The 14,357-nt window shown below is 35.9% G+C and overlaps 1 protein-coding gene across 6 annotated transcripts in view; it reads right to left on the bottom strand.

Annotated features, from left to right (window-relative positions):
• Window positions 1-14,357, bottom strand: part of Lrriq1 (leucine rich repeats and IQ motif containing 1) — a 191,788-nt gene that overhangs the window by 25,582 nt on the left and 151,849 nt on the right. For all 6 annotated transcript variants that reach the window (XM_036170070.1, XM_036170073.1, XM_036170071.1 and 3 more), the window contains exons 25-26: window positions 2,304-2,436; window positions 282-342 (exon numbers count right to left, since the gene is read on the bottom strand). In XM_036170070.1, the coding sequence (XP_036025963.1) occupies window positions 282-342; window positions 2,304-2,436 (194 nt within the window). The remainder of the gene's footprint in view (window positions 1-281; window positions 343-2,303; window positions 2,437-14,357) is intronic.

The following is a 14,357-nucleotide window of genomic DNA, read 5'->3' on the forward strand; positions in this document are numbered from 1 at the left end:
CAATTTCCCATTCAGAGTAATTTTGTTTAAAAATGGTAACAGGTTAATATTTTTTCATCTGTCAAATAAAATTATTATTTTAAACAATGTCATATTGTAACATTATATTGCAAGTCTAGAAATTATGTTATTATTTTAGCACATGGCATTTGAGGTCACCCCAAAATAGATACAGTTGCAATATTTCATAGCTTAAACATACTATGAACATACTTTGAAGTGTTATTTATCGAGTACGTGTGTCTATGACATTTTTCTGTAACTTTAAACATATTTCTTACCACAAGTTGAACTCTTCCACCATGAAGTACATCTGGATCTAACTCAGGCAAGAAGTGATTGCTCCATGGTGACATAAAAGGAAAACAAGGTGTAGTATAAATACAGAGTAAGAATAGTAAGAAATGCCCAAATGTCTTCATTCATAAAATAGAGACAACAGTTTTAAATTACATTATGTATAATAAATGCACATATTACACATACATATTTCCACTATCATTTATAAATTAAGTTTCACAAAAATTAATTGCTACATAACACTTCAATACTACCTCTTTTTTTAAAATATAAACATTAATGAGCAAAAACCTTAAAGTACTAATAATGATAGTTAATAAATTATAGAAAATCTAAATGTATTTTAATGACATTTACTTATTCTTTTCCCCATTTTCCTTTGGCTCTTTGAGACAGGGGTTCATGCAGCCCAGGCTGGACTCAAATTCACCATGTAGTCAAAGGCAAGCCTGAACTCCTGGTTCCTTGGTCTCCCCTCCAAGTTCTGGGACTATAGGCCTGTGTCATCACTCATAGCTTTTACAGTCTTAACATTTTATTTGAGGTAGGCTAAGTTTTATATTTTAGTGCTCTACTATGTTTAATGCACCCTACTAATGTTTACAGTGAAGTTTAATTTTACCAGAATATTGACATTTTTCTTTTGAAAGATTTTTGTCTTTGTGAGCTGTAGAGATAATGGTGGTCTGTGCTTAGAATCAAAGAGCTGTGTGGCCTGGATGGGGGGTGATAAACAGATCCATAGACTTTGCTGGGCAGCCAACCTAGCCTAAATCAGTGATTCCCAGACTAACAAGTGACCACTTCTCAAACAACACTGTGTTAAAAAAATAAAAAGACAAAAATTTTGTGGTTAGAGAAGGGGTGGTGGATCTGGGAAGAGTTGGGGAAGGAGTGATTATGATTAAACACACTATATAAAACTGTTAAAGAACTACTAGAAAAAATAAGGCAGAGGGTACCTCAATAATGACATCAAAAGATGATTTCTGACTTCAACATAACACACACACATGTGCATTTGCACACATATACGTGAACCTTCCCAAAATGCAAATGCACGTCCGCATGCACGTGTGTGCATACACACACAGAGATTTTTTTTTTTTATATTTAAAGGTGATTTTTTAGTATATTACAAAAATCTTTCATACACAGTAAATAGAAAATAGAAATTCTGAGGAATTGTTTGTTTCTTGTACTAGATACAGATTTTACTTGCTAGTAAGTGAAAATATTAAATGTTTAAATATATAAAATTCACCTTAAATATTGTTTATATTTTCCACTGTACCACATCTATATTAACACTTTAACTTCTGACAAAGATGTCTCATGTCTAGTTAATGAAGTCCAATAATAGATTTTGTTGTGTTTGCCATAATACTTAGGATGATGTTCCTATGTATTCAGTCAACCTGAATAATGTGTACATGAAATCAATTTGTTTTCATTAATCAGAATACTTCAAAATAAAACATGAGAATTTTTGATGGCTTTCTTTCTTTCTGTGTTCCTAATAAATATGTCAAATAACAAATGGCTTTCATTTTCAGTTTTGTTTTAATATGATGTCCACATTTTGTAAGATGTTAAATGGGCTGAGGTTCTCATATGTGAAAGTTTAAATCACATTTATCATCATAAAACTTTAAACCAAAATTTTAGCTGTCAATTTTATAAAAAAAAAAAAACAATTTTAAAACAAATCTATATATTGACACAGCCACAAACACTGGATACCACACATTTTCTTTATGAAGTCAAGGAGCCTGCATGGTTTGTGTGTTGGTCTTAAGCATAACAGAATAGAGTTCTTCCTAAACACTGTATGGTGAAAACTATAAAGTACAATTAAATCCACACTGTATGAAAGCCTCTGGCAATGTGATGTATTGGCTTTTGGCTATGAAGTTTTATTTGTTTTAGCACAATTAACCCAGGTTTCACTTTTCAAGATATGTTTACAATACACAAATCTAATTTAAAGGAAATGACCTCACCATTTCTGGGCTCTGGAACTAGTTGTTTCTGGAACGCCAACTTGTGTATGAAGCCACTGGTAGGTGTACTCATGACTTCTTTCTGACTTTTCATTCACAGTGGTCAGCTTGGAGAGGGCATCTTCCTCCTCGTCTTGGGAAGAAATGTGTAACATTCATCACTCAAAGAATTCTAACCAGGGCAGGTAGCTCACACGATGTCAAAAATTTCACCATAATAAAGGAAGTATTGACTCATGCATAGTGACAAATGATGTCAGTTATTAAAAACTAAGCATCTCCTCTATTGCAGTTTCAATCACATCTACTTTGAAGAATAAAAGAAAATTTCTAATGCAGCTACCATTGTTTAAAAATAGTATCAATTAGAAAACTCGGTTGTTTTGTTGAGACAATAGATTTTCTTATATTAACAGGTTTGTTTTTCAGCTTATTTTAAGATCTAATTGTCCTGACACCATCCTCATATACAAAAGAACTTATAGATTACAACCAAGGTATTTAAAACAGATTTTTGATTTTACAGAACTGAGCTTTGTTTAAGCTAGACTTATTTTCAGTTATTAATAGTTCATAATAGTTATTCAAAACAATAAATTTCATTGTGATATTTGCAGACATAGTAGTGGAGGGAACTCATTCTCAAAAGTTGTCCACTGACCTACACATACCACATGCTGTGGCACAGGTGAGCTCACATTCAGCACACATCCAAAGTAAGGGTACAAGTATACAACGTGCTAGATGAAATCTTTACATTAAATTGCAAGAATCTCTCTGTCTCTGTTTCTCTCAGCGTGTGTGTGTGTGTGTGTGTGTGTGTGTGTGTGTGTGTGTGTGTGTGTTTGAAAACCATGCAGACATTGCTACTATGTCAATATCCCACATTTCAGTATTACATCTTTACTTTGTCGCATTGTTTAGCACTGTGGGCTTGCTCTATTATATTGCTATTTTTGCGTGGTCTTCATGATTGACCAGGGCTTGCTGGCATAGTAAGCTTGATAGGTTGGGTGTTTCTAAAGTCAATTCATGGTAACTAAACTCACAAGTATATAAAACTATAAAATCTCATGGCTAAAAATGCCCATTTTTCCAGGTGCAGCAGTAATTACAGCATTTAGAAGTGCTGACTCAAATTGCATGTTCAAGGTTCACCTGGGCCACATGAAAATCATCAGGCAAGCCAGAGAAAGATATTGAGGAGGCATTTAAATAAAAAGGAGTAAATAAGTCAAAGGAAATGGAATGTTAACTTATTGAGACGTCTCATTGCTTGACCTAGGAATTAGAATGGTTTTATGCTTTTTGGAAAATGAAGCATGTCTTCAAACTCTTACTGAATGTGCATAATACACTTCTGTATACATACAAACTTTAACATGCATAATGCTGAATACAATGAGAATGAACATCTTACATTTGTTTTTTCCTATAAAGGTCTGAGAAATGACATTGGTTTTCAATTCAAGAAGATGTTAGGGAAGTCTAAAGGAAGGGTGCTTGTTTCTCTAACGTCTAAGTTACTGTTGCTTCTGATGCTATCACATGATTCTAAAATGCCCACAGCTCCTGCCAAGCAATCTCCAGGCAACCTTTCATTAATTACAACTGGAGGAAGAATTCCCTCACATGCCCGGGCTGGCCAATGAACTCATGGGCAGAAGCATTTGATACATACCGAAAGTATAAACCAGACTGGCACAAAAGGAAGACGTGTTGTCTACAAAGTGAAGTGTCTCCTCTGCAGATCCTGGGTTCTGAACTACCATTCATGATTGAGCACACCAGATACAGTTCAGTGATGTTAAGCAGTTAAGACTTCAGGGAGTCTGATGGTCAGCTGAGCAAAGGCTCAATGCTTACCTATCCTTAATATGTAGGAAATGTTATAATAAGTGTATCTAGCTTAGAAATATCTGTGGTCTTCAGTTTCTTTAATACTGACATTTACTGCCATAGTCACTTATTAATGCACTCTTGGCAAATTTCTCCAGTTCTTCATAACACTAACTGGTATCATGACAGAACTCTGACAGCTTGAAATAATTCCTGTGTAAAGAGCAGATCTTTCACTGTAAGGGAGCAATGAATATAGACCATCATTAAACCACAGACTGGTATATGGGCTGAAGCTCAATGTTAGAAACAGACCAAACACAATGTGAACTTGGCTGACTCTAACCCAAAAGTAGTTTAAAATTGAAGGATGTGGTTCCATTCCAGCTCAACCACCCCAAGTAACATTCACTCTGAATCATACAGAAGGCCCTCTTCAGCATCTTTGTTTGGAAAAATCACAGAGGCTTAGATTACTTTACAGGTCTCTGGTCATGTTGTTTCATAAGCTTCTCTGTTCAGTGTGAAAGCCAGCATCATTCTGTCTGTAGGAGGCTAAATCCAGGACCCACAGTATTTTACTCAGCATCCTGCTTCACCCATTCTCTGTACCTTGAACCTCAAAAAGATGATTTCCTTTGCTTCTTGCTAACCTCTGGTGACTTTAAACTATGGCTTGAGCAACTTTAATTAAAACAGTTGTTGGACTCAATAACAAAATACTATGTCATTATTATAGAAAATTTATTAAGTAAAATATTAATGAAAAGAAAACCTGAAAAACAAATTCCACTTTTCAAAGCCAGCTACTTTATAATACTTTAAGGTATTTTTTTTAACCCATAAAATTGTTTGTTTTCACTTCAATTTACATTAGAAGGATATGGATTCTTTATGTTCTGTTTCCAGTTGGTTGCAACAAAAACATTATATGCAATAGAAATCTCATTTTAAATACAGTTTTTGTTGATCAGTATTATAATATACCAAGTTGTCTGGTGATCAGATTTTTATTTTTTTTCAAATTTATTTTAATTGTGTATGTTTTGTTTGCAAGTAAATGTGTGCATCATATGCATGCAATGCCCTTGGAAGCCAATACAGAGTGACAGCAATCCTGGAAATGGAGTTCCAAATGACTGGAGTTGTTTGAATATTGGGAATTGAATTCTAGTCCTCTACACGAGTAGCAAATGTCCTTAACCTCAGAGCTGTCTCTCTAGCCTCCTTCCTGTTGATGAGTTTTTGTTTTTTTTTTTATCATACCATTTAATTTATTTTAAGTTAAAAAAAGTCTAAATAAATATTTTGGGAAAGTTGGTATTTGCATATAGTGTCCTAGACATTTTTTCACAAATAATGTTTATTGAATTCTTGCTTCTTGTTGGCATGTTAAATACTTTAGAAGTTATTGATAATTGGACAATATTGTCTGTGATTTACGTCTTTACTGCTAGGTAAATATTAGCTCATATAGTTATTTACTAATTTTATAGTATATACTGTGAAAAATGTTTCTCATACTTACAAGTTAGAAACTACCTCAATCATGTAGCATCTTCCTTTATGTTTTTAACAGAGCATAGAGCCTTTCTCTATTACTAATAGTAAAAATATTTCTCTTACTCATTGTTGATTTTAATTTATATTCTCTTTTCAAAAAGCCCATCTTTCTAGGCATGCATATCTGCATGTGTCTTAAATATCTTCCAAACTATATTCCATTTTCCTCTCATGGCTTGTGTCTCTGAATTCAATACACTACATGTGGTATAGGACTCCAGGAAGAAATTCTAAACATTTTTGGTGATTTTTCTTCTACAAAAAAACTCTTCAAATTATTCTTTGTATCTGTCACTTTCTGTTCTTTTGTAATTAACTGCAGCCTGTTATATCCTGAACTTAAGATGGGCATGGTGGCTCACCCTTACATTCCCATCATTCTATCGATTATGGTAAAGGGATTGGTGTGAATTTAAAGCTAGCCTGATCTATAAGAGTAAGACATGACTCAGCTGACTCCAAGAAAATATAAGACTTTAAATTTCCTTATCTTTCAAATATATTCATTCATTACTGTCATTCACTTCTCTGCTAAATTAAATTACACGGGCCAATTTTCTTCTCTCCAATACCATATAAACCACATTTTTATTGCTTCCCTTCAGATTATTTCATATATTATTTTTAGATGTTGGTTTGCTGGAGTCTACATAGTTGAACCTCTTATTACATGCATCACAATGTGCTGGCTTCTTATAATGACTGAGTAGACAGAGTTTTCTATCTCATAGGGCTAGAAAATTGGCTAGGAATGAATAACTTCCATCTTACTCCTGGAAATATATTGTCAGCTTAATTTCAGAAGCATTACTTGTATTCATCATCATCATCATCATCATCATCATCATCAAGTTTGATTTTGCTTTTGAACCTTCAAGTCACTATCATCTGCAATGATGCGTCCCTATTGTTTACTTAGCACTAATATCTAAACATAAAGTAGAGTAAGTATACCTCCATGATATATCATTATTATGGTCCCTATTTTCCACGCTTGAACCATTTTACAAGGGAGTAAACATGCTATCTTTTATCCCCATTACTCTCCATGCTGAAACCTTTCCTCTCAGCAAGCACCACCACCTCTACTTTCAAGTACTTTATTGTATTGATTCATTGTGATTGTTTAGGATCCAGCAGAGCACAGATAGGTTATTTACTGGACCACAGCCTACTTTTCTGTGGCAACATCACTGAAGATAACGACACCCTTTGCCAACAACTATTAATTGCCATTAGAACCTCAGTTTGGGGTGGGGACACTGTGGCCTCTTTCCTGATGAAATGTTGTAGATCTAATTATATTATATAGATATATATTACTTGTCTATCTATCTGCCCATCTATCTATCTAAGCAGACAGACAGACTGATAGATATATTAATGGGCCTTGTGTAGGTAACCATCAAGACAATATTGTACACTTTCCTCAAGTTATTCTTCTACTTCCTTTCCTTTCTTAATATGGTGTCTTGAACTGCTAAAGGTATCTACCTGCCAGTAATTCTTCAGCAAAATAGTTTATTCTATTTAACAATTCATTGGGCTTATACAATAAATTAACATACTATTAAATTATGGAGAATTTTGAACTTACTCATGGTTTGAATGAGAATAGCCCCCCATGCGCCTATATTTGCATGCTTTGTCCCTGTTTGATAGAACTGTTTGGGAAGGATTAGGAGGTGTGGCCTGGGTGGAGGAGGTATATCAATGAGGGTGGACTTTAAGGATTCAAAAGCCCATGCCATTCCCACTACCCCCAACCACCTTCCCCTCTCTCTCTCATGCTTGTGGATTGGGATGTAATACTCAGCTACTGCTCACGTGCCATGCTTGCTAGGACAATGCTCCTCACCATGATGATTGTGGACTCCAGCCCTCTGTAACCATAATCCCCAATAAACGTCTTCTTTTAGAAGTTTCCTTGGTCATGCTGTCTCATCATTGCAGTACAAAAGTAAGGAAGACTTTAGAGGTCACTGTCATTACACGTCAACAGTCTTGTTTCCTCTAGGTTTTGTTTCATTACACTTGCCTGCTTTCTTCCACTCGTGTAACCATGCACCACAATCTCCTTTGAGGGCTCAATTCTGGCCAGCCCTTTGGAGGTCAGAGTATATTCTTCTCTGGAAGTACTGTCTCTGGACTGTCTTACTCTTAGTTATACTGCCTCGCCTCCTGACTTCCATTTAAATTCTTCAATCTCTATTTTCATCCCCTTGTCAGATAAAATGTTTTTGTTATGGTTTGAATCTGTAATGCCCCCAAAGATTAAAGTACTCTCCAATGCATCAGCCTTGAGAATGGAGTGGGCACTAGTGCACAAACTTCATCAATGCATAAATCCAAGGGTAGTGCCATGGTTAGATGGACAATGGAGGTAACAGAAACTATGGAAGATAGGCCTAGCTGGAAAGGTCACTAAATATGAGACTTCAAAAGTTATTTCTTGTCATTGGTTCCTTGAGCTCCCTCTCTCTCTCTCTCTCTCTCTCTCTCTCTCTCTCTCTCTCTCTCTCTCTCTCTCTCTCTCTTTCTCAGATACCATGAGGTAAGCAGTGTTGTTCTCACACATCATCTCCAAAGTGATGCTTTGCATTCACTTTAGCCTCAAACAACAAATTCCATAGACTGCAAGCTCTGATACTGTGAGCCAAAATAAATCTTCTCCCCCCCCCTTTTTTTTGCTAAATTGTCTGTCACAGTGATGAAAACCTAACATGCCTCTTTTAGATAACCCATCATACCTCTTCAAACCCACAACTGAAACTCTTGTTCCTCAACTGCCTCTGGATAATATACAAAGTGGTTTTTTTTTTTTTTTAATCTTGAGAGGCATCTTTTAAATTCCTACCTTAATCCACCAGACACACTATAGTTACCCAGCTTCTTGTACCTGCAAGCTTTTTCTTAAATAATGATATTTCTGCTTCAAGTCTTCAAGTATCAGTTTATAAAAACTGTTCTTCAGAGTAAACTACCTGACTTTCAACAATGTATTTTATACTTAGAGTAGTTATTGATATGGTTTTAATAGATTGGTTGTATTTGAATATGATTTGAATATTTGGTCCCCAGTTGGCAGTGTTATTTGGGGAGTCTGTGAGGGCATTAGACTACGGTCAGGTGGACTTATGTCATTGATGTGGGCCTTTGATGGTACAGCCCAGACTCTGGTTCAATTTTAGCTTTCTGCTTACTGATTCACCAAGACAAGGAGATACCTTGTCCTAGTTATATCACTCCTGTGATACAATATGAACCAAATCAACTTGGGCAGAAAAGAATTTATTTGGATTATATATCCTTACCATTGTCCATTATTGAGGGCAGCCAAGACAAGCACTCAACCAAAACAGAACTCTGGAAGCAGAAACTGAATCAGAGACCATGGAGGTTGGACCATCTGTTCATGTGAGTGTGGCACTGTCTACAGTGGTCAGGGCCTTCAGTTATCAATCATTTATCATGAAAATGACCTAGGATTTGCCTGTAGGCCAATTTGATTGAGATATTTTCTCAGTTGCGGTTCCTTACCATTTCCCAGAAGACTCTAACTTGTGTGAAATTGACAAAACAAAACAAAAACTAAAACAAACAAAAAACAAACAAAAAAACCTAACTAGCACAATTTACATCTTGTTAACTTTACACACAAAACTCACTATTAATATAATTTTTAGTGTCATAAGATAAAACATAATATAACTTTAAAAGTCCCAAAGCCTTTAAAAACTTCAAGCATGTTAAAAGTACTTAAAAATAGTCAACATCTTTTTTTAAAAGTCCCATATCTCAGGTAGGGTGGTGAGTCATGCCTTTCATCCAAGCACTTGGGAGGCAGAGGCAGGAGGATCTCAGTGACTTTGAAACTAGTCTAGTCTACATAATGAGTTCCAGGACAGCCAAGTCTATTACACAGAGAAACCCTGTCTGGAAAAACAAAAACAAAATAAAAAGTTCAATATCTCTCATCTGTGGCTCCTGTGAAATAGGGGGAAAAAAAAAGTAAGTTATATAATTTGTTTTCCAAGAGGGCACAGTTACAATTATACCAAAGCAAAACAAAATTTAAACAGTGTGGATAGTTCAGTGCCCAATGTCTGGAACTCACTCATAATCTTTTGGGTTCTAAAAGCCTTGGGCGGCTCTTTATCCGTTCTATTCTCATAGCATACAATTTGTCTTTCAGGCTCATGCTTGCTCTACGCCTGCTGCTTTCATAGGTGACCCTCCTACTGTCCTGGCATCTCCAACGTTCTGGGGTTCTCAATTGCAACTCAGGTTCCACTTTCACCAATGACCACTCTTCAAGCACTCCAACCCTGATGCACAAGTGCCAAACTGTAGCTGCCTCTCTGTGACTCCTCCTATGATTCCTCAAAATCAGTAACATGTGGGAGTCTCTTACACATCACCAAGCTTGGCTGCCAGCATGTGATGCAGCCTCCTTCACTTCCTGGGTTCTGGACCACAGCTTCTGTGTGCTGACCCTGAACAAATTCTCCCCCAAAGGTTTCACCTCAATGATGCTGTTCTTTCTTAATCAGGGCTAGTATCTCAGCCCTATCTAACCAGCATCAATTGTCCCAGGAAATCCAAGTTTCACTTCAGTGGTTCTTGTCTCTTAATCACAGCTGATTCTTCAGCCTCAAGTGACCAGAAACCACAGGCTGTTAATTCTAATATATCACATGAACAGCCCCGATAATCTTTGCTTCCCTCTGAGACTTTGTAAGCCAAACCTCCATCATCTGGACCTCTGTTAGCATTATCTTCCAAGTTCTTATAAGAGCTTATTAAACTCTGAGCACTCAATGGCCTTTCCAGCTGCAAACTCCAAAATCCTTCTATAATCCTCCCTTGAAAATCCATGGTGAGGCCAATCTCAGTAATATCTCCCTCTGTGGTACCAATTTGTCCTAGTTTGGCTTCTGTTACTGTGATAAAACACCGTCTAAAACCAACCTGGGGATGAGTATTTATTTACACATCCTCATCACTGTCCATCACTGTCCCAGCTAGCTCACCCGACACAGCTGGCAGGCAGGAGCTGGGCAGCCAGGAGCTGGGCCAGTTCTCGAGAGTGAGCGAGCTGGACTCACAGGTGAGTGGTGATGAGGAAGGAAAGGTGGTAGGCCGATTAACCCAGCTACGACCCAGGCCCAGAACTAGGGCTACGAGTAAGCCCACCCCCAACATCCACCTCAGCTATGAACTGCTGGAGTATGTGAAGGGGCCGGACCTGCAGATCCAAAGCTACATGATCTCCATGACACAGGACAACAAAAGGATATGCAAGAGGAGTCTCAGTGAGAGCCCATTATCAATAGTGTAGCAGAAGCCAGAGTCCTCAACCAGACTCATTGCAATGAACACTTGTAGGTAGAGATATATGGACTAAAGGGTACACTGTGTGACTTACTGGGCCACACTACAGCTTCCACACCAAGATTTGTTTGTTTGTTTTTGATTTCACTTTTACATTTGGTTTTGCTTTGCAGAGGACGGTTGCAAGGGTAGAGGATGGAAGTGAGCAGATGAGGAGATGAATGAGATTGGGATGCATGATGTGAAATTCACAAATAATAAAAAGTTAGAAAAAATGTACAGAACTATAATGCAAAGGCCTTTAATGCATAGACAAGCCTGAGTATTGTGGAAGATAGCATATGTCTAAACATGGTTAACTTAATTACTAGAGTAGGAAGGAACATTAACCCTGAAAGTCAGAATTACATTAGAATAATAATAATAATAAAGACAACTAAAACTAGCAAATCCAAGCACGGAACCAAAAGATAACCTCTTCATAGTTCCACATCTATAAGCCTAGAGGAGAGCGGTTTTACTCGAGAGGTTCATCAAAAGAAATGAAGTAATTTAAAAATTCATGGAAATATTATTCTTTTCTTCATAAAAGGTAATAAAAGGTACTCATTAAATCCATATGCTTCAAATAAATCAAATTTCTAAATTTTCTGCATAATATCCTATATGGAGGGAAATTAAGATTCAATTATCATTTAGGGCACAGAGAAATAAACTAAGTAGTTATATTTTTAATTCACATGGTAACTTTCCCATGACTGTTTCCTTTTTCACTAATGGCTTTTCTCAGTAATATAATTTTGAAATAGTCTTGGTTTCATGAACAGAGATGAGTTCATCTGTTTACCAAACGCTTTCGGGGGACATTGTTGTGGCTACACAAAATGCTTCTTCTTGTGCTGTGAAATATTTTAAGTCATTTTGATAAATGAGTGACTCTATGTAGCTCAGGCTGGAAATACTAAAAAATGGCTTTATAAAGTATAAGTGGTTTGGATGTGTTTAGTAAAGAAATTATTACCTCAGACCTTGCAAATGAAGGAAAATTGAAAGTGGAATTTGGCATAAGTACACTAAGAGAATTTGAGTTTCATTAGCATCTGTATAAATACTTGTTGATAGGCTGTTTACAGCTTCTTCCTTAACCAAGCCAATCTGTGGCTGGAAAGCCAACAGTATTGGCAGGAAACCAGTAACTCTCTCAGAGCCATATGAATGTGACAGCAACATCACTATCCTTTAAAGACATATTTAAGTATACATGCGCTGGATCACTAAGGGAAAAAATGACTTCATGAATAAAGACTAGGATTGTTGGTAAAAAGATTAAAAACAGAAATTTTGGGAGGGTAGCCAAAATTATATATGTAAGGTCAAAGGCTAACTAGAGCATTAATCATTCCTTTACTCAGTTCATTCAATTTTTATGGCCAAAAAGATTAAAAAAAATAGAATGAAAGATAATTTGTGAGTTTCTGACATTTGAATTAACTCTTAAAACTGGGCTGTTAGGAGGCACACAAGGAGCATAAATGACATTTATGAAAGCAAAAATAAATAAATACCAAACAAATAAAAAAATTAAGAAGCTCTATATCTAAAGTAGTTGATATGTTAAAGATCTTTTAAACACAGAACTGCTTGGTGCAATGAATACTTGTGAAATAACAATAACTCCTTTAACCAAGTGTTTATTATCCAATTATAAAAAAAAAACCCAGACTATCCAGTTCTTCCAAAATATAACATATTTTTGACATTGTGTTCTCCGCTGCCCTGAGCCTCTTTACTCATGTGTGTATAGTGTATTCTTGAAGGCACTTCTATAGTTTCCTCCCTGACAGTCACAAAAATTGGAAAAAAAAAAAAAAAAAAAAAACTTGGGTGGCTTAGATAACATATACATGAACACCTGTAACCCTGCCTGGGACTCGGTTAAAGTAAGGAAGACAAGAGAGACATTTTCCTGACACACACACACACACACACACACACACACACACACACACACAAAAAAAAAAAAAAAAAAAAAAAAAAAAAAAAAAAAAAAAAAAAAAAAAAAAAAAAAAAATGAAGGGAGTGCCAAGATCCTCAGTTATCAAAATACGTATTTTACTGTTGTATTTCTTAATAAAAATTAATGACAAGAATTTATAATCAACTGTTCAGATTCAGTAACAGCAGTCTGCTGAAACATGTGATGACTTGGGGCAAAAGTCATACTGATCCTTGGTGCGTGTTTATTTCTAAGTAATACTATCAAAAGCATCAACAAGACATCATTTTTAGAACTACCAACCAAGCTGTCATAGGGCTTACATTTGTTTTCTAGAGATTCATATGAATCTGGCACAGCACTTCATTATCCATGAACAGAGTCTCGGGTTGTGACATATAATGAATTAATTTTGAAGCTAACTAATTTAAGTGATGTGTTTGTAGTTACATTTCATCTGTCCTTGTATCTGCAAGAAAGTAACTTGCACAGAGTAAGCTGGCCATTCACTTGTGGGCCGTGTAGTGACACACAATTGACTTACCATCTCTCTACTTTTTTTTTTTTTAATCCTCCTTACAGTGGATGTACTAATGGAATAAAATGAATAAGTATACTACCTGTAATATAGGAGTATTTTGTAATTGTATCCACACTGCTATAATTGTCAAAGAAAATGGATTCCATTTTGTGTGGCCCTAACACTGCCTCACTTACCACTGGCCAGTCCTATCGGATCTTGCAGGGGAAGTATCTGCATGAGTGAAAGTTTCCAGGGGTTTACTGGAAAAAGGGAGGACTTCAGAGTTAATCACAATGAGAGGGAGAACAGTTTTCTGGAGGTTACTCCAGGAAGTGCCCCTTAGGAAAATTCTAAATCTTCAACAGATATTTTTTTAAAAAAATATATTTTCTTTCATAATATGTAAGGGTTCTCATGTGTCTTTTATAGAGAAAAATCAATTTCCAAGAGATAAGAAGGGTGTATGGTCCTAATTGATTTTAAGTTATTTCAAATAATTTTTAGCAATTGCTTAGTAATAACCATGAAGGAGGTTCCATTGACATGATTCTCTCCTGTTTCACTCTTTTAATTTAATTATCCTTGGAAAATATTCCTCTGTCTAACCTAGATTCCCTCAGGGAGTGTTAATATGGTAGGTCATCCAAACTAGGGCCCACCCAAAAGAATAATCAAGAATAATGATGTAATTAGGATGGTTTTCAGAATAATATAGTTATATTGACCAATTAAGTACTATTGGTACTTATTTTTATAGTTTATTGTTCTAATTTTGATATAAACATGTACACAGATTTTT

The sequence above is a fragment of the Onychomys torridus genome, chromosome 20, assembly GCF_903995425.1.
Source record: "Onychomys torridus chromosome 20, mOncTor1.1, whole genome shotgun sequence".
In the NCBI taxonomy this organism is placed as follows: Eukaryota; Metazoa; Chordata; class Mammalia; order Rodentia; family Cricetidae; genus Onychomys; species Onychomys torridus.